General features: G+C 35.9%; 1 protein-coding gene across 1 annotated transcript in view; it reads left to right on the top strand.

Moving 5' to 3' along the window:
- CycD (cyclin D) overlaps positions 1 to 15,084 on the top strand; it is a 53,192-nt gene extending 38,108 nt beyond the window's left edge. The window contains exon 4 of the mRNA XM_089104970.1: positions 11,273 to 15,084. Within this exon, the coding sequence (XP_088961096.1) occupies positions 11,273 to 11,583 (311 nt within the window). The 3' untranslated portion in view covers positions 11,584 to 15,084. The remainder of the gene's footprint in view (positions 1 to 11,272) is intronic.
- Positions 15,085 to 22,132: the final 7,048 nt, after the last annotated feature.

The following is a 22,132-nucleotide window of genomic DNA, read 5'->3' as shown; positions in this document are numbered from 1 at the left end:
TACTAGCCTCTAAATCCTGATCTTAATTTTTAAGACCTCACATAACGTGATACTTTGACCTTTTTTCACCTTTTCCCCTTAACCTCGTGTGATTCCAGTTCAATGTGTCCATGTTTATTTTAAGTCTGGACTTCAGTGTGTGTGGTAGGAAATTTAATCCTGAGATTAGAAAAAGGTTGTTTTCCCAGGGTTGTCATCAGAGGCGAATGAATGAGGTTCGGTTTTTAAGGATAAGATTAGTAGGCCAAGCCTGGGTCATTGAGTGTCACAAAGTAAGTGATACATTTTCTTGGAAATAATTATGTTGCAACAATCTTGGAACCAACAAGAAAAATTGATTTTATGAATTTATCAGTGTTCGTGGTACAAACCTAAGGTTAGTTCTCGGGTTAAAAAAAATAACTACTTTAATCTACTCCAATATGTCATTCATTTTGATTATCGAGGGAGGGGGGGTCATAGAAACGTAATTTTATTTTAAAAGTTGCAAAACAAGTGTAGAAATTTGGGAAAATTTTGGGTTTCGTTGGAGGGCGGTTGAGGCCCCATGTCCCTGGCCCCAAGGGTCAAACCTACGGAAGTTTATCAATTGCGAAATAATTGGACATTTTGTTTAGGCATCTCAGTTATTATATTATATGCTATATAATTCATCATTTGAATTATTTTTCAATATTGATGCTGTACTCAATAAATGCACAATGACAGGCTGGGTCGGGATAGGGGGTCATTGAACAAAAACAGAATGAGATGCAATACCTACTCTGTGGCTAAGATGATTCTGGTGAACCAGCTATTCTCCAGTTCGGCCATTTCTTAAAAATGGGCCAAAAATGAGGTGGAGTGGGAGGTGGGTAACAGTTGCGTTTTTCGAATTTTGTTTTAGAGGAAGTTCCGTGTGTGTGTTTTTTTTATGGGTTTCCATGGTTATATTAAGTACCTTTTGTCACTCTATGCTCAAAACATAGGTGGGACTAGACTTCAGGGTGACCGAAAGCAGGGTTGCCAACTTGCACACTTTTCGTGTGAAATGCATTTTTTTTTACCTCAGAGGAGAAGCGGAAGAGTGAAAATCACTCTTTTTGGGTGTTAGTTTTCATTCACTTTGAATGTCAGTAGTCGGTAACTTCGTCAGAAATGTAATTAACCCAGGGAACAGGGTTACCAACCTGAACACTTCATTTGAAATGTACTCTTTTAAACCTCGGAGGTGATTTGCAAGCTTTGGGTGCCGTGCGCGTGCAAATGTTTTGACTTGCACTCTTTTTGAGCAAAAATCACTCTTTTTCGGCAGTGATTTACACTCTTTGGACGTCAGTGGTTGGCAAGTCTGACCAAAAGTCCATATTTGTCTTGTTTCTTAACTTACGTTGTCTATTGATATTATCGCAAGACTTACTCAATAGCAAACATTCTATAAGTGTTATCTCGCTATAGAAATACTTCTAGAAACCATCTGCCGGATTTCTTAGGAGTAGCATATGTTTTCTTATCGACATGTCGCGTGGCACCAGGTGCTATTATTAAAGAAATATGGAAGATTACCGTCTACCCAGGTGATGCCTCCTCGTCACCTGCTTGAAGACGGACGGCCTTATTGATTGAATTCAATTCAGCTGCTTCTTGGGAATCTTAAGATGCGGGTCTGGCAGTGCTGGGCATACTAGTGGCGATAAATTTAAAGCTGTAGCCACCTGTTTTATATTTACATATTAAGTATGTCTAAGCACGAGCTATGTATCTTATCAGTTTAGAAGATCGAAGGTTAAGCGGAAGATCTCTATCTTTGAATAATTTACCAAACACAGTTTCTTTAACCCTCATTTTGCATTGATGGCTTCAGGCTTAGAGGACATGCCCCTCTTCCCACAAAAAAAATATATCCTCCTCTAAATGTTTAGCTTAGAAGCTCGAGGCTTTTTGTGACTTCACACCCCTAAAGAAATCGTCCACGTGGCCGTCCTCTTCACTGGCCTGCCAAAATTATCGACACGATTCATTAAATCAGTAGCTAGCATGACTTCCAAATGTATTCCTTGAGAGAAGGGGTACCAGTGCCCTGAAATGGAGTTATTTTGTATTTACGTTGTACCATTCTTCCAAAGGGTACGGGTATCCCGGTATACAATCCCTAGCTTAGACCACTTACAGCTCAGACGCGGTAATTTAAACGGCGTTAAGAAACTTTTGTCCGGTTGAGGTTAGGGGGTTCGGGGTTTTGAACCCCCTGACCCGAAATGTTTGTCTGACTCGTAAAAACGTAACCAAAAATGAATATAAACAAATTTTTGATGCGTTTTTAAGCTTTTCTGCCCACCTCACCCCCCCCCCCCCCAAGAAAAAAATACTGGCTACGGCCCTTACTGATGTTTTTAGTTTCTTTCATTAAACTCAGTGTTTAATCAGCTGTTTATCTCCTTTTTCCGTATCTTATTTTGGTTTTCAAGATATTTATAAATTTCAAGTTTTTTTTGCTTTGTTTTTGCAAAATGAATTGTAATTCTTTTTTGCATTCGCAGGAATAGCTTGAAACATTTTTTTTTCTGCTATTTTGTTTTTCTTTTTTGTATTTCAAAGGCTAGGAGAACTTTTTTGACCACACAACTTGTAAATTAAAAACGGTTAAAAACAACCGAAAACCCCCGAAAGGACTTTTTTCTTTTTTCTAATCTACATTAAAATCAGTGTGTTCGAACACCGTCTTTGGATTTCCAAGGTTTGGGGCTAGCGGTTGTTAAAATAACCATGTTTGATATTACATTATGATGCGTAATATTGCACCCCTAACTATCGCGGGTATAGGATCTTTAACTTTTAAATGCCAACTACTACCCTTTAAACGGTATATTGCCATAAATTTGATATACTGGGGTAGACTGACGTCATCACAAATCTAACTTTGGAAAATAATAGCGGCAGATGGAGATGGAAATTAGAGGGGACTCAGGCCAGGTGGTTGCTTGTTTTTCATTTACATAACCCGTAGAATTCTCCCCGCTCTATTCACCCCTCTTGATTTCGATTCCATAACTGTAAATAATGGCTCAACTATCCCTAAGCGTTGCCTCTAATGTGGCGCTTTGTCTCTACTTGTATTTAGTGGTGTGCCCAGGGAGGGGTCGGGTATGGGGGATGGATGCACCCATATTGAAAAAAGTAAAAATGTATTACGCACTTTCAAGTTGCACAGATTTGGTTCAAAGAGCCCTCTTTGGAGATGCAATATAATGGGCTGTAGAATGTAGCTTTTTTGGGGTTTTGGGCTAAGACGTCTCCCTTCCATAAAAAGACCTGATATTCCCTCCTAAATGCTTGATTTTGGGCGCAATTCTCATTAGAAAGATAAGATATAAATTAGAAAACTATATTTCTAGGATTAAGTCTCAAAGGAAATCCTGCCTTTGCCACGGCTTGTATTTGCTGCTTCAAAGATTGTCTGATTTGACTATTTTTTCATTTTTGTTAGCCATTATCCTATGCCTCTCTTAGGTTTCGGGCTTTACTAAGGCTGCTTCCTTTTCACTTTTGTAACTTGTTTTTATATTTTTAGAGTCGGGCAAAATTTCGGGGGGGGGACTCTGTACCCCCTCTGAATACGGCCTTGATTCCAAGATGCTACTTAGGATCAAATTTAGGTAATAGAAAGGAGGCAACAGATGAAATTCGGACGCATACAAAGGAATTCTTGAGACTCTCATTCAGGGTTGCCATATGTTACTTCCGGGCAATCTACCCAAATCTTAATTTGAGTAATTAACTTTCTTGAGATGAAAAAAAAATATCCTAAAATAATTATAAGTCTTGAGAATATCTAGTATATATACTTCCGTCAATCTTCATGTTATTATGGAAGAAATTGTGTTATTGAAAATTATTTTACTCTATTATTATCATTTGGCAAAGATGTATTTATTTTTGGAAGTGAGGATCTCCTGTAGGCGGAACCGGTTTCCCTTTTGTCTTGAATGCATTCCATTCTTGCGTAAGTGCGATAGGACTCAGAAAAATGATTATAGCCATTTTATATATAACGAACAAGGATTGAATAAAATTGTAGTTGACGGATTCAGCCCTTTCAAGCACAGTTGTGCTTTGCGGTTTTCTTGTGTAACGTTTTGTTGCGTGTTTTTTAAGATTTCAATATTTGGCTTGCTGAAAAAATGATATAGAAAGTTTATAATTTGTCAGACAATCGCTAACGACTGGCTAGAGACATGGATAGATTTCTTGTTAGTTTTGTTTTTCTATGAAAAAAACTAACTTCTGTTGAAGGATTCACAGGGCTGAAGCCGTTGATGCACTTTTAAGGGGGATTTTTAATCAAGGAAAAAAAATGAGCACTTATTTAGTAGCCGGTAAACACGCGAAGTTTGGTTAATGCTAATGAAATTGGGTTATATATTTGCACATTAGGGGGGGGGGTAAGGGTAAAGTATAACATATTAAATACTTAACCTAACTTAGGTACCTTTCCCCCCCCCCTGAACCCCAGAAAACTAAAGCTTGAATATAGTTCCCGGGGTGAGAAACACCTTTTTTATTCATTGTCTCATAGGAACTACCTAGTAATGCCTATTTGATCTTTGCTTTTCTCGAGTGGCTGTCTCGCGTGTTTACTGGCTACTAACTAAATACCAGAAAAGTTTAAATCTATATATATCAAAATTGGTCATGACTCATGACCCATTGACTCATGACTCATGGGTCATGACTCATGAGGAAAATGGGTCTAACTCATGTTGGTGTAATTCTCAAACTTCCTCCTTTCTTGATTCTTAAGTGTTGCTTTATTTAATTATTTTTTGAAAATGTATAATGCATTTAGACGAATATAATAAGTTTGTTTGCCCAAAATGATGTTATAGCCTATTCGAGGACGTGTCCACTTTCCGTCATCTAGTGTATATCTCAGAACGCCAGTCTGCTGTAGAGTTCAGCCACGACTAGCACGCGCCATGTGGTGCACTTGATTTTTTCAAAGTGGACGCCCCCTCGGTTATATCAACAGAGTTTGAAGGGATTTACGCCCCCTCTAAGAGTACTTATAAATTAGGGGTAAATGGCCCGGCCAATCCCCTCCTTTTTGACATGTTCTGTGTCAGAAGTCACTTCTTAATAGCGTTATTCCATGCTTAACCGAAATAAATACTCAAATCAATAAAATCACTTTCTATATAAGTCCCCTCTATCAAGATTAGCCAGTTTACTCGACAAAATGTTGTGACTCAAACTTTTCTTACTGGATTTGCGTTTCACAAAAAAGAACCAATCAAATTTGAATAAGATACTTTCATCAAAGGAGACAAATTCATTGTAGTTGGAATGTACAAATTGAAATGTAGTATACCTCTATTTTTATACCCTGGTATATTTTGGATGCTCAATTTTTATAAAATTTTAATAAATTAAATTTTTTTGAAGAAGTTATTTTTATTAAGAAAAGAGTAGGTGACATTAGATAAAATATGAGATTTTTTTTATAGAAAATTTGAAGGTCACCGAGAGGAGAGGAGGTGGGATTAAATAAATTAAAAAGGAAAAAAAACAGCGACAAATTCAGTGAATGCAAGCCAGGCACGTACGCAAGAATTTGTTTCGGGGGGGGGGCAAATCCTTCAAACCCATTATCCTGTGAGAAAAATCAGAAAATTATGGGAAAATGAAAAAAATCTTGAGATTTCGGGGGGGCCCGGGTCCGGAGGCCCCCTCCCTGCGTACGTCCCTGATGCAAGCTCCTGGCTTAACAAGGTTAATGACTAATCAAGGTTAAAAGGTGGGTCTCTCTAGAAAAAAGCAATAATGTAACTTCATTGCAATACGCCACACAACTAAACCAAACCATCCGTGGCACCTTTCAACGCGGAAGTGTATGGCAGTCATTTCTGTTTTTCTGTGTCTTTACGAAAGTATTTTAGACAGATATAATCATAATAAATGTGAATGTGTATATGCCATGTAAGAAACATCTGATATAAAATTGCTGTAATTTTAATTGGTCACTGATAAATGTGATTTTTCTTTGCATCTTTTGTATTTTGTTATTCTTAATTATTGATATTTAGATATTTAGCTCTAACTATCAATTTCTGTGCAGAAGGGGGGGGGTGTTTGGACCATTTTTGGGTGAAAGTGTTTATGCTTAAATACTTTCAATACAATTATTATATTTTTATTAATTATTTCCAGACATGCTGTTATTATTTAAAGGGTCGTTCACATTGGATAGTCAAACGGTAACTCAAAATTCTTTCAATGCATGGATTACAGATAATGACTAAATATTTAGCAATGTCATTGAAGACCTTATCCTACATATGTTCACAATAGGGATTTACAAGCCATTGTAAAATACTTTGAGACTAGGGAGATCGTCTTTAAATTTGCGAGTTGAATATTGTGGGTAATTCGAAAGGCAGTGTGGTATACGTTGATAATATTACAACGTAAAATTAGGAGAAATAGGGGAGGGGACCTTAAAACGTGTTTTGGACTTATCGGTTGTTAGTGACGAACTGGTGTTGCTACAAGAAATGTTTTTATCTAGTCTTTAAAATAACGCAAAACCCAAATTCAAGGCCGTATCTAGGGGGCTAGGGGGTTTGAACCACCCCACTCCGAATTCTTTATCCGACTCGTAAAGACGTAACAAAAATGGATATTAACTATTTTTTTATCTTTTTAATCGTTCTTGTACTCCCCCCCCCCCCTCGAAAAAAATCCTGTGCATGACCCTGCTCAAACTGTACAAGGGCAAAAAAGATCACACTTATTTTATATATTTGTATAATTATTCGGAAGTTCATTATTCGGAATTATTCTATATATATATATATATATATATATATATATATATATATATATATATATATATATATATATATATATATATATATATACATTGCTGTTATTATTGTTTGAAAAAGAACTTCAAAATGATTATAATAATATGTAAAATAAGTGTGATCTTTTTTGCTCAAACAACAATAAAGTTTTTTCAAGCAATATATATATATATATATACATATATATTATGTGTGTGTATATTATAACTTCATGATACAGTATTACAATTAGTACTGCCTCCGAAAAATATCTTCCGTCTTGGAGAGCATTACCCCCTCCTGACTTCTGCGAATGGTACCCAGGGCACGAAAATCCGTCACTCCCTCTGCTGTACTATAGCCCCCCCCCCCATACAGTGGATTCTTATATGTGGCTTAATGACCGTGCATCGTGGAGATACGTGATTCGTAACTTCATGTTGCTTTTTTACTTAGAACATAATGACAAATGTTGTGTTTTGAAGTAAAAAATAGGAGACATTTACTATTTAAGTGGGAGTCATCAATGGATACGACGGGGCAGGCAATTATATTTGTACGATAAAACTAACCCTAGCCCTGTTTTTTGCAGGGGACGTGTTTTGATCTTCGACGACCAACCTGGCAATGGGTATTTATAAGAATTTAAATGTGTGTGCAGATTTAGCCTAACCTTCATTAGGCTAAACTGTTAGTTGCGTCCTATTCACTAAGGAAGTTCAGTATTCAATGGAAACTGCCTAAGTTGAACGAATAAGGTGAAAAATAAAATCATTAAAACCTCATTTTAAAGATGGGAAGAAAGCGAATAAATAACCATACGACATATTTGATAATAAATAGCCTGCTCTTGCTGTTCCGAGTAAGGGGCTACGAACTGAAGCGCTGCGTGTACGCTGTACTTTAGTATGGAGTTGAAGGGGGGTTTGAACGGAGTAAGAGATTTACGCCTAAAATAATAAGGACAGAGTTGGAACCAAAGGAGGAGTCTGAGGCACTAAGTTGTGCACACCTACGCGACAGTGCACAACCCCTTTGTTACATCACCAATTCACAGATGGTGTTTACATCCGAGATATAATACCGTAAATCCATTGTTATGTATTATTACTTAGCTTCCATTCACCTGAACATCTGGTTGGGGTTTTAAAAACAGGTGGGTCGGGGGTAGTGGTCCCACTTTAAAAAGTGGCATTTAAATATGCCTTGGTATACCATGAATTTGCTCTTAATTTAAATCATCTGTTTCCTCTGTTTTATGTTGCTGTTTCGTTATCGCTATGCTTTATCAATAATGTGAGTAAAGTGCTATTGTTATTTGGGTAGTATGTCTAATTTCCTTTAAAGGTGATGTTTAAATTTTCACGGGAGACATCCGCTTTCCCAGTATATTTTAAAGATAAATGTTTTTAAAAATAGAAAATATGAATTATGCCGCAAAGAATAAAGTCTTTTTATGGTAAAAGAAAGGACTTCCTCTGCTGTGTGCTGCTTGCGTGTTAAAGACATAAGAGGGGGGATAAATGAAATAACGCAAGGCCCAAAGGGCACGAAAAATAAAAAGAAGTAATAGAACATTTTAAATCGAAACAAAATTTAAAGAAAAACGAATAGAAACAAAACAATAAAAAAGGAGGAAATATTGATGAGGAAAATATTTATGTCGGTACTGGTGCATTATATAAAACACAGCGCTATAGACTTTACAAGGAAATACAAATGGAAACCCGTCAAACGGGTATTTGCAAGAGATAATGAATTGCAAAGCGTGATTTCTTATCGCGTTTACATTATTTAAACTGTTGTTTTTGGGGTTTAGGGGGGGGTACCTAGGTTAGGTTACATATTTAATATGTGCTACGCTTTACCCCCCCCCTAATATGCAAATATATAGCCCAAATTTGTTTCGAAACTATTTTGTTTTTATCCTATTTTATTTTATTTCATTAGCATTAACCAAACTTGACTTCTTTCGCGTGTTATATATAATGCACCAGTACCTTTATTTCTATAGTTAGAGTTCCCTAATCTCTATTGTTTTCTTCTTCTTTTTTTTGTGGAGAAACTAAAGTAAATACGAACCTCTACGTCAATTATTTTGAATAATTTGCCGATTTCTGTGACTTAATTTAAAGTAAATTGAAAATTTGGTACTTGTGCATTTTATGGTACCCACGAAAGAAGTCAAGTTTGGTTAATGCTAATTAAATATAATACAATAGGATGAAAAAGTTTAGAAACAAATTTGGGCTATATATTTGCACATTAGGGGGGGGGGTAAAGCATAGCATATATTAAATACATAAGCTAACCTAGGTACCTTTCCCTCCTCCCCCTAAAACCTAAAAAACAGTTAAAATATTGTGAACGCAATGAAAACCACGCTTTGCATTCCATTTCTCTATTACAAATACCCGTTTGACGGGTATCCATTAGTAGTTCCTTGTACAATGTATAGCGGTGGGTACCATAAAGTCCACAAGAACCGAACTATTTATTTATCTTTCCACTTTTACTGATTCTGTGTTGTTTCTAAGCGTTTATTCATTTGACAACCGTGTGACTACTGTCATTCTTGTATATTTTATGGCCATTTGGAATCAGGGGGGAATAGAAAAACTTGGGTTTCTATCCAAAGGAACAGACCGGAAAACATCTATAGGGACACCATTACAGATGTTGAAAATGCCGCTTATTACTTAAATACAACCTATTTAGGTTTCTTCCACAATTCCTAGAACGTTCGATGAACCCAAGAAACCTTGCATTAATATGCCCACTATGCCCACAATATGACCACTCACTCGTTGGTCTAATCGACGGTGAGACTTAGCCAAATTAAAATATCGAGGGTCGCCATTCACATTTTTAAAGAAACATTAAGCTCTTTCATTGAAGTTCTTCCTTATTTATTCTTGTGTTTTCTTCTTTTCTTTCTTCATTTCTTATTCATTTTGTTCTTGTCGCGCAAAATCAAATTGTAATTTTCCTCGCTTTACCTTCCTTAATTTGAAGGGACTGGACTATCTTATACACTATAAAATAGGATTACTGTCGTTTCTAAAACACGGTTGCCATGCAACTTGCAGATGCTTATTTGCAGTGGTGTAATTTCGTCAAAATATTTTGTGGGGAGGGGGCAAAGTTGGAGCCCATTTTCTCAAATCAAGTGAAAACTGAAAAATGAGCCGTATAGTACCGTAAAGGCAAAGATATACTAAAGAAAACTGGCCCGTTTCTGTGGATGCTTGAATTATGCAGACATATCTTAGTTTTGACAAGATTTTTGAAGAAGCGAAATTTCAGCTGGGGGTGGGGGTAAGCTGGGATCTAAGGGGGCGTAGTTCAAAGGGGGCGAAGTTGAAAAACAAATGAAAGTTGTTCGTCGAAACTGCTGAGCTAATCCCTATAATGATGACAGACTGTGTACACATACAATTCAGAAGGATATCCCAATCACGCGGAATAAATAGTATTGCTCAGTGCTGACAGAATAGATAATGTTTTGATATGGGATTCTAACAAAATGAAATGAAATTTTGACATGAAATGAAATTTTTATGCAAGTATTTGAATGAATTTTCTTCGGCTAGAAGTGATAATTCTTATTTTAGTTCCTTCGCAGATAAGAGCGAAATTGTCCCCAACGTCATGTACCGTCATGATATCTAGTGTCATGTTAATGAATTGCTACGATCGTTGCCATGACTACTTTTGCCAAAATTTAAAATATTTTTCATGTGCTCCTCCCTTTAAAATTAAATCTTGCCCATGTGCCTGGTCGAGACTATATAATTTGGTTTCGATAATCCAAACGATCTATATTATAAATAAACCAAAGGGCCTAAGTCAAGTTAATAATATCTACTTGAAAGATTTCTATGATTGTATTGCATGTTTCAACTTTTTTCTGAATCTAACTATACAGTCTTTAACTTGGACATCTAAATAATCATGGGTGTAGGCAGAATCTTGTCTAGGGAGGGGGGGCAGCTGATTTTTTTATGAAGGGGGGGGCTGACAAATGCTTCCCGATGTCCTTTGAATATAGGTCTTCAGAAACTCGTCATTCCATATTTCGCTAAAACTCGACCATTAGCATTTTCGATGTTCTACTTTTCCGGCAATACTATAATATAATAAACCCACTGATATATCGGACCAAAAATGAATATTGAATGTCCCAACATAAATATCGATATAGGAAGCTATATTTGGAAATTGTTGTTTATTTCCAGCTTTTTCAACCGTCTACCAGTGAACATCCACCAGAAAAATACGGAAAGTTCTCCTTCATATCTAGTGTCAATTTTAAGTTCTAGGGGGGAGCTGCCCCTTTCCCTACGGCCAAGTAAATATTGACTGTGTTTTGGACATATGTCTTTACTATTGTTATTATTTTCTTTTAGAACTCCCTTTATTCTATGAATACATTTTTTTTTGTCTTTCAGAATACGAATTCATGCAAACAGCACCATCTTTACTCGCCTCAGCCTGTGTCACCTTAGCCATCACTGACTTAAAAATAGGGAGGGCAGCAAACATCCTCGATTTGATGGTGCAATACACCAACGGTGATCGAATGAGAACATGTTCTGTTTTGCACAGAATTAAGACATTAAGAGCTCAACAGCTTACCGAATTAGATGTTCTTCACGAAAAAAGTGTGCATGTTGGCAATACTGCCTGGAAACACCAAGAAGTAATAGATGCAGATGGAAACCCGGAAACAGCTAAGGATGTTCCAGATGTTATTTTTTAAGTGTTACATTCTTTGTTTTCTTAAGGCTATAAGAACTTATTTTCTAATGTATCTGGATGCACAAATCATCCATCGACGAAATAAAAAAACAACAACATCGTATTAATGAATTAAAAAGGGTGGGGGGGGGGTCCGTTAGACCCATGCCCCCTCCCCATCTTCCCCCAAAATATAAGCTTTTTATGATTTTTCTGTATTTGCCGTATAGCTTGTGTGTATTTTAAGTAACCTCCTGGAAGGAAAATTCATACCTGAATAACTTTGACTCCCCTCCTAAGCACTTTTTAAGCTTTTGGCAATAAGTATTTTAATGAAGTGGTTTATTGCAGCCACTTAAGATATTTCTTGTTCCTCCAATTACGTGAACCCATTATAGGGCTCCTACTTTGTATCAAGATCAACCCTATAATGGGTAACTCTGATCAACTTCTTGAATAAGGTTTTGGCATTTATAATATTAAAAAATTACATTTTAACCGCTGTAAGACATGTATGTAGAAGTTCTTTTTGGGAGGGGGGGGGACCTGAACTATAAAAATGGGAAATGCAAAAAAAAAATCGTAAAAATCTGGATGTTTTGTGGGACTTGGGCCTAAAAGCCTTCACCCCGTGCGCGTATCTTGTATACTCATTTTTTCTCTTTTTTGTTACTGGTCTTTTATACTTTTTTGTGAAGATCTTGGGTATATGAGGTTATTTGCAAAACTATGTTTATTTAAAATAAGAGGTTTTCTTTATGCCTACCATTATGTAGAAATATAAAAGAATAACATGATATTTAAACTTGCATGTGACATTCCTTTGGAACTAGTGTATAAGGTAATATTACTTACAGGAAAATCAGTCTAAAAAAGGCTCTGTAAGGGATAATACCATTCAGAACTAGATTGATTAATTATATAAGATGGATGAATCAAAGAATCGCGATAAATCGTAATTACTAGTGTTTTTATGGCATTCAACCTACAATGATTTAATATAATATGCGGACTGGGCCTATTTAAAAAAAAAATGATATTATTGTTAGTGCAAAATACCAGTTTTAGGACTATTGAATTCAAGCAAATAATATACTTAGAAGCGTAGGAATTGACGCTCGTGTTGAAGAGGAAAATCACCAACGCCTGCTTGCGCTTGACGACTTTGCTTGACCGCAAAATGCTGCAGAGCTGTCTTTTCGGGACTAAACAATTTGGTGTGGGGGGAGGGGGGGAAGGCGAGTTCAAACATCTGCGTTTTTTTTCTGACGCAGAACTCTTCTCGTAAATTGGATGTTGAAATAGGTAAGCAGTGTTGATAATTAAATATAAGTTCTGTTACAAAGTAAAAACGGGTAAAAAAACGGTGTTTTTCAAGGGCTGAGTTGAAATATTTTAATGTAGCCACTCAACCGTCATGACGCATAAACTTGGAGCATAAGTAGATTAAATCTTATCGAAAACGCAAAAACTAACGTTTATGTGTGAATACGCCCCTTTCTGTGGATAGCAGTCAAATAGAGAGCTCTTTGGAACACCATTTCAGTTCGGGAAAATTTTTCAAATGCGCTCTCTCGTCTTGATCAGTACAAAAAATACCCCCTCCTCAACTAAGCTTTTTTCAGTTCCTAAAACAGGCTTTTTGCACTAATAAAAGCTATATTTTACATTATTATGGGTGTGTTTTTCAAGGCAATTATCATTAATTATAATTAATTTTGTTCCAACTTACCAGATAATATAACAGCCAACTTAGTAAATCAAGCATTAAGCTCAATGCCTATATTAAGCATCCATTTTGTATGGACTACGTGATTAAGTTGTCTGCACTACTGTGCAGCATTACCCCCCCCCCCTGCAACCGTTAATTTTTATTCAAGTGGAGGAAGGCTGGAGTTTTTACCTCATTTATTTATTATGATCGTGCAAGGGGTTGAGTTCTAAGCAGTTCTAAGCCATTTTAGGATGAAGGTAGTAACAAATAATGATGAATGTTTTTTGGAACACATTCTGTATTCACCATATTACGAATTGTTTTCGCAAGTGCCTTAACGAAACAAAGTACTTAACGTTTTTATAGCCTTTGAGTATTTTTTTTTTAAATGTTTTTATTTCATGCCTGAAATAAATAAAACTCACAACTCAAACTTATCATAACAATTATTATAATTCCAGTTTTTTATGTACCTACCTCGCTTACGCTCCTTCTCCGACCGCAGACGTATTTCATCGCATAGCTCTTATAGATAATCGCAATATTTTTATATTAATTTTTTTCATACTGTTTTTCGTAGTAGTTTTTTAGTAAAATAAAAGCGTACCCGGATGCGTAAATACTAGCTTTTGTCTTCGTATACTGTAAAACCGTTTTTTATCCCCTTTTTTTAAATAAAGTATTTGTTTTTTTATGCTTATGTGTTAAATATGTTTATTATGCATTGTCTTTTACAGTTAATATAAGTTTTTTATACCTGAGCACGTCCAGAAATTTTTGAAGGGAAAAGTGAGACATTTCAGGTTCCAAAAGAAGGGAAAGAGTATAAAATTAGAACCCCAATTCCCTCCTCAAAGAGAAGCTAAGTTTTATTCACAAATCAAGCTTTAGCACCTCCCCCCATCCCCGTAAAGTAAGGCCGTATCCGTAGGCAAGGTAAGGCCGTAAAGTAAAGTAAAGTAAGGCCGTAAAGTAAAGTAAGGTAAGGCCGTAACGTAACGTAAAGTAAGGCCGTATCCCCCCCCCCCCCGAAATGTTTGTCTGACTCGTAAAAACGTAACAAAAATGGATATAAAAAAATTTTATGCGTTTTTAGAGGTTTTTTGGAAAAAAATCCTGGGTACGGCCTTGCCCGGAAGATATATTTGATATTGAACACCTAATATCGAGTCAAAGGCAACGGTGAAAGGGGGGCCGCTACTATAAGAACCACAAAAGCAAGTAGTGTACAGAATTTATAATATTGGTAATGTTCATGACGCTTGTCTTGGGTAAAAGACATTCTTAAAGTTTATTCTGGCCTTGAAGATATTTTTACAAGTGCCCTTGGGATCTTAAAACTGGTAGTCCCCATGCATCACTGAGTATAAGCTATATTCAGTTTTCACAAGGTCATTCAGGTTTACAGATAAAAATGTTGCTAAAATGAGGTGAAAAGCACAGAAGTTGGGTGAACAATTTAGAATGCAGTGCAGGTGCCTGCACGTGTGAAGGAATTTTTTCTGGGGGGTGGCATCATGGATATCTGGCTGACTTCAGATCATGCCCTTTTTTGCATTAGCTTATGGTAGAGTTAAAAAAAATGACTTCCATTTTTGTATGGAAAGTCAATGCACATGCCTTTAATCAGAAATTATGGGTGTATCTTTTTATTATTTGAAACCCATTTTCTGTAATAAATTGCAATAATTAAGGATTTGTTTTATAATGAATCATTTAAGTAGGCCTAAAGGAATTATGCTACCAGTATTTGTTGCCATGGTGTCATTTTTTAGTAATTACAACCGAGGCCGGATCCGGGGTTGAACCCCCCCCCCCCCCCCAAAAAAAAAAAAATGTTTGCCTGATTCATAAAAACGTAACAAAAATGACTATAACCACATTTTTGATGGGTTTTTTTGTAAATCTCCCCTCCCTAAAAAGACATTTTGGAACCCCCTCCCCCCCCCGAAAAAAACCCTGGATACGACCCTAATTACAACTTATGAATGTTTTGCTTATAAGAATTCATATGTTTCCAAAGATCCTGTTAGGGGTTCCAAAACTAATATGGATTCTGCCTTTTTGGCCTATGAAAAGCGTATATTTTGCAGTGGAGAGGATTAAAGGGTAGATGACCCTTCTCATTCTGGAAGTGCCGTCTCCTTTATGCCCCATTCACAATGAGTTTTTACTGATACCAAGATGAGTCTAATGCTAATTTAAACCAATTAGAGCTTTTCATAGACTCTTTTCAGCCAATAAAAAAATTCTATGAGAATTGGTTCAAATTAGCGCTAGCTAAATCTCGGTTTTAGTTCAATCTTAATGTGAACGGACCACATTTTAAAGGCATGCTTCTTAAAAAGGAAAGGACCACATCTAAGAAAAGAAGATCATCCAAATCCCCGACAAAAATTCTGGATGTTATAAGAACGTATATATTATCGTATTAGAATAGTTCTTTAAGGCGAATTAACAATTTAGATTAATAAAATATGTGTTTTTAAAGGGGAATTATTTTACAGTTATTTTTGTGAAAGAAAGTGCTATGTTTCTTGTGCACATACTTCTAGTCTTCGCTATGAATATTTTCCTGTATCAGAAACGGACATGCTTTTTTCAGGTTTTCAGTCGAAGTTTTGTTCAAGGTCGAGACTTGTAAAGTTCTGCTTTTGCAGTGTATATAAGTTTCGTCATTTATGTATAAACATGTTCTTTTTTCTGAAATAAAAGTATTTGAATACTTTACCTATCTACTTATTTTTATAGGTTTTATAGATTTGTATAGACTTTTATAGATTTACTACTATGATGATACTAATCCTATTTCTAAGACTTCGTCGATTTACGAAATGAATGCACGAAGGCCGCAGCTAGGGGGGGGCAGGGGGTTTGAACCCACCCCCCTGAAAATGTTTGTTTTACTCGAAACAAAAATGAATATAAACAACTTTTAAACAATATCAGAGGAAAGTTTTTTTTTGTACCCCCCTGAAAAAAATTGCTACCCTGGAATGCACAATCATATACAGTACTCAAGAGGCAAACGGACCTTGAGGGTGTCTCACGTTCCCCGTCCCAACTTTATTATTTATCCCATAATTTCTTGTATTTCCTATATAATTCGCCTATTTTGGGTGTTATTTTTTCTGAAACTGCCACCCCCACCCCCTGTTAATTGGCATTAAGTGTATTAGAAACCATTGGTGTAGTCTAGTGGTCCCCAACTGATTTTGGGCCATGGCAACCGATCTTGGGCCCTCCTAGGCAATCCTAAAATCCTGATGCCCCGCTCGTGACATTTAAATTTTATTATTCAAAATTCTATGTGTAATTTACCTGAAGGAGGCTTAAAAAACAATTAATAAAACATGGTATCGTTTTTGAGTCATCCTCTAGGCCAATTTGTTCCTAGGCAGGCGATCGGGGCAGTTGCCCCGGGCACCGTAGCTGGGGAATTGCAAACTTTGATCCAATTTTTCACTTTGATTCGTTTTTTTTCTTATATTTGAGTCGGGAGGGAAGCGCTGTAACTAATTTTTGCCCGGGCACCACCAACCCAGAAACGGCTCTGTCTCTATGCATATTTTGTACTAATGAAAAGTATTGTCTGTATACAAGACCTTTTATATAATGTTTAATCTCAATGCAATACTATCATCTTTTTTGCTCTTTAAATACATTTGAATGTGACGTCATTCATATGCAAAATGTTTTTTTTTTTTTAAGGGTCTAGACGAAAAATACGAATACTCAACAGAGTTTATTTCTTATTGTTAATAAAACCAAGCCAGCCCCTGTCCTAGAACCGTCGTGCCCTTTTGCTACCCCTTAGGATATCTGATCGACATTTTGAGGTACTTATTTTGTATTTTCTCTGTGACTGTTCAATTTTACGCATGGGGGAATTTCCCGGTGGAAAGGGGGGGGGGCGGTCTCTCTTGAATTATTTTGCTAAGGTATGATATGCCGGTACTGGTGCATTATATCTAAACCAGCGCTATAGACTTCAAGCAAACTAGACATGGAGACCAAACGGGTATTTGCTATCTAAATTGATTGCAAAGTGTAGTTTCTTATCGAGTTTACAATATTTAACGATTATATTTTGGGGTTTAGGGGGGGGGGTGGAAGGTACCTAGGTTAGGTATTTAATATATGCTATGCTATACCCCCACCCCCCTAATGTACGAATATATAGCCCGAATTTGTTTCTAAACTATTATATATTCATCCTATTTCATTTCATTAGCATTAATCAAACTTGACTTATTTCGTGTATAGCGCTGGTTTAGTTATAATGCACTAGTACCGATTATGCCTTTACTCCCTACTAATGAAATCCAATAATTCTAACATATATATGCATAGCACATAGTCTACAGTGGACGAATACCATATCATGGTTGCAGCTGGTAGATGCAACATAATAAAGATTGAACTCTAGCCCATAGTAACCAAAATTTTGAAACGTGCTTTGAAAAAAACTGTCAAGTGAGGAATTTTACGTTAAAAACCGCTAGTGACCCCACGGAATGTGTGAATAATTTTTTAGACCACACTGGACTCTTACAATTAAAACGAAATTAAAATATAGAAAAACAGGTGCAACTTTAACAATAAGCGAGTGAAAAAATATTAATTATATTAATAATAAATGTCCGAATATTCGCAGTTCACAGCCAGAGGAAAACAAAACGAAAAACAATATACTTAGCTTAAACAAAACATACTGAAGAAAGGCGAGAAAAAGCAATCATCTTGCTAGATTCCTATATCAGAGGAAAGTTAAGATAACAACTATCCTGCTTTATCCATCCTTGTGTATTATGTTATAGCACCAGTGTTGCCAACGCTTTGAAATAAACTACCAGTTTTCCGATTAAAATTGTACCGCAAGAAAATAATTTGTACCATCAGTGCAATAGGTTAAAATTTGCCATAAAAATATGAAAACTTTCAATAAACTAAAACTTGGAACAGATATTTGAGTAAAAAAGGAGCAAGTGAAACCTAAATGTACAAGGAAATCTTATTGTACCAAAACCTTTTCAAATGAACCGCATTGTACCAGGACCTCTAAATTGTACCAAAAACGGTACATTTGTACCGCGTTGGCAACGCTGTATAGCACTTACATTACCGTTCTGGACTTAATTTAGATACAGGCTTAATTTTGTTTTTCGTTTCGTTTCTGTATAGCATTTATGTTTGTTTCTTTATCTCGATTTTCCTTTGTATTATTGCTTAGGCTAAATATTTTACTCTTCATAAAAGTTTCAGGGCGTGAAGCCGAAATATTCGGACTTACGTTATTGTTTTTGTGCAAAGAGTTTTTTTTATTTATTTTCTTATTGAAAAATTACTCATTCTTCTACTTTTAAAGTTTCTTTAATTGCGGCAGAAGATTCTAAAGTGGAAAATTATAAGAAGCCATTGGGTAGAACTTCAAGGCCGTATCCAGGATTTTCGTAAGGGGGGGGGATACGAATTTTTTAAAAGTGTGTCAAAAATGTCTAATTTTGGATTTTATTACGTTTTACGAGTCAGAGAAACATTTTTTTTGGGGGGGGGAGGGGGAGTGAAACTTCCTAACCACCCTGGATACGGCCTTGGTTGGGAAACAACTTTCACTGCTTATGGTTTTATACTCCACAGAGACCCATAACACCTTTAGTGACCGTTGTATCAATAAGGTACTGTGTATTCTGGGAAAAAAGTGGACTAATCGATTCTGCTCGCTCACTTTTCAAATGTGCCGCATAGACCGCAATTTGACAACATATGTCACAGAATACCCTTAGAATTACCCTACTTTTGTTAAATCCACTTGATTTTTGCCTCTATGGCTTAAAAACTTGTTTCTACCCTCAAACACTTTTATGGTATATGTGGTTCTTTGAAAAAAGAAAGTATTAAAAAAACTATCATTTGTTTTTGTAGACTCACAATGTTTAAAATTTATATAGCAGCAGTTACCACTAGAAATTAGAAGGTGCTCCAATTTCTGGAGGTTAGAATTTTATTGAGTTCCGGTGCTAAGATATTTCGCATTGAATGCTTAGAACTTCTTTTTGCAACATTGTTCACGACATTTTTATGACAAAGTCACTCCTTTTCTATGTTCATTCCAAATACTTAAACTTATATGGGGATGTCATTTTTGATTTTCAAGTAATCCCGTAAAATCTGATTTGTGCTTCATAAATGTCAGCTTATTATAATCATACACTTAGGATTATTTGGGGGATGAAGTCGACGAAATCGCAAAATAATTAGCGAATCATGCGGCGAATAAAAGAAATTAAAAACCCTGAGATTTTGATTTGCCAACCCTCCTTTGTATGTCCTATATTCAAATTTAACCGAAATATTTGCATTAAAATGACATGTCCAATACTTTTCTTTAAACACTGATAATTGTCAAAATATAACGAACACGATGTAAATGCGAGTCGGATTTGATCAACAGAAATTTATGAAAAAGCTCCTTGTCCTTGGTCCAAAAAGCTCCTTGCTATGCACCACAATGGCCAAATTGGTGACACGCCATAAATTCATTGCTGAAGGTTTGTTGGGGCTGAGTGGGTGCGTTGTTTCAAAAGGTGTTATACGTCCCAAATTTTACGAAAAGCGAAAGTTACATCTGGGGTTTTTTGTTTGTTTTTTACAACCAGTTTCCCGTAGAAGAATTAATTTTGGCGGGAGGGTTAAACCCTGACCCCCCACCTCCACCTGTATACGGCCTTGATTGTCTTGAACACTCAGATTACGATTAAAATCAGTAATAGTAAAAACAATAATTTATCGTAAGTAAATAAAGTTTGCATTTAACAAGAAAGTTTATTTTTAATAAAAAAAAGCCCCTTTTTGAAGTTTTTTAAATATTTGTCTTTTGTCACATGAATTAATAATAATGACGGCTATTTAACCATTGCTGATGATGAGGACTGATGATGATGATGAGGGGGATCTGCCAACCCCTAGCACATAAACCCGGGTATGCATGCGTCCTCTTATTTATAATATCCATGTTACCCTCATAATAATAAGTTCATCATAAATAAATTCCGAGAATGTTACCCTCACCCTAGAAGACCAGGTTAGCAGCACTGTCGAATTCACTGTTCTAAATGAGCTTTTACCGGCACTTGTTCAATATCCCGACCACACTCAAAAAGTGAAGTTAGGTTAATCATAATGAAATATACCAAAATCTGTTGATATTTTAGTGACAACTTTTGGAAACTACAAAATAGAATTATGGAAAGCAGGGAAAGCGGGATAATAGACAAGTAGGCCTACCCTTTTAACTTTAAAAGTGAATCATCGAAACATTGTAAGGAAAAAAACGTTGATTCCATAGTCCAAATTTTCATTTAGAATATGAATAGTTCACTAACCCACTAATATATTTCGAATTTTTTTTTAGCTGTCGTTACTCGTCATTTCTGAGTGAATTAAGAAAAACATCACACTGAATAATTTTGAATTGCATCTATACTGTGATATTTCTTTTTCTTCTTTTTAGTACCCCGGTGATTTGCTTTAAAAGTCTAATTTTAAGTTGCGTACATTCCTTAAACTGTATGATAAAATGTCAGTTATTTCGCAATCAAGGTTTCAGATGAGAGAAAGATGTCTGGAAATTAGGCAATACTGTTCATTATTCCTCTCAGAACCATTGCCGAAAGACTTCGATTGCAATCATTTTCATAAATAGTTTTGAACTTGGTTGCTATTGACAAGAATACAAGGAAAAATCAATGACTAAAGCCTATGGACCTCCCGCTTTATGAAAATGGAGAAGAAAGTTGACCTATGAATAAATTAGCAATTCACAATTAAATTTAAAAAAATCGTATTATGCTGAACAAGGGCGGATCCAGAATTTTTTTTTCGGGGAGGGGGGTTTTACTAATTTTTGACTTTTTCGGGGGGGGTTACTAATTTTTGACTCAGTTTTCGACTAATTTTACTGATTTTTACCTAGGTATTACTAATTTTCGACTTATTTTCGACTCGGTCAAAAATTTCGGGGGGGGGGGTTCAAACCGGGTACCCCCCTCCCCCCCTGGATACGGCCTTGACGCTGAATAAACCAACAAATAACTATAAACAGACAAAAAGTAAATTGTCTTTTGACAAAAGTATTTTGTCTGTATAAACAGACAAAAAGTTTGCAAGTGTTTCAATCAAGAATAGTATATATATATATATATATATATATATATATATATATATATATATATATATATATATATATATATATATATATATATATATATATATATTACAATAAGCCTTACCGCCCTTAAAAACAAATTTGTCAATGATATCATAAAAGCCTCCGATTCCAGCCCGTAAATTTTTTATTTTTTGGAATTTGTCTATAACAGCTACATAGTTAGTCAATGTTCAGACGCGTCAATCAAGAGGCGAACTTCCCCACACACCCCCCTAGACTCCAAAAAGCACCTCCTTTTTGTATTTTCACTGGAAAGAAAGAACTCATGTGAAACAACAACTGTGAATGACACCCTGCCGGAGTTATGACTCCCCTCCCCCAGCCCTTAGATTAAATTCAAGAGTAAGTGCCTTGATGATTCCGATGAAAGAACCAGTGATAACCTCCCTCAATGCAAATTCATGCCGCAGCAACCCTGCACTAAAAAATCCCACCAAAACGATCTCCAAGATTGGCCTAACCTAACCTTGTTGATTTGTTTTATTGGTATGGAAATTTGTTTATAACAAGATATAAATTTAATCTGTTTTAGTTTTCAGTAAATTTAATTTTTCACTTGGTTTAATGTTTTATTTTGCTACTCTGTCCTATCCGTTGCAACATATGTCAAATATTTATCAAAATGTT

Source organism: Artemia sp. Qi Xiang Cuo, chromosome 19 (genome assembly GCF_049724085.1).
Source record: "Artemia sp. Qi Xiang Cuo chromosome 19, ASM4972408v1, whole genome shotgun sequence".
In the NCBI taxonomy this organism is placed as follows: Eukaryota; Metazoa; Arthropoda; class Branchiopoda; order Anostraca; family Artemiidae; genus Artemia; species Artemia sp. Qi Xiang Cuo.
The sequence above is the reverse complement of the archived record's forward strand: the minus strand, read 5'-3'. Positions and strand labels throughout refer to the sequence as shown.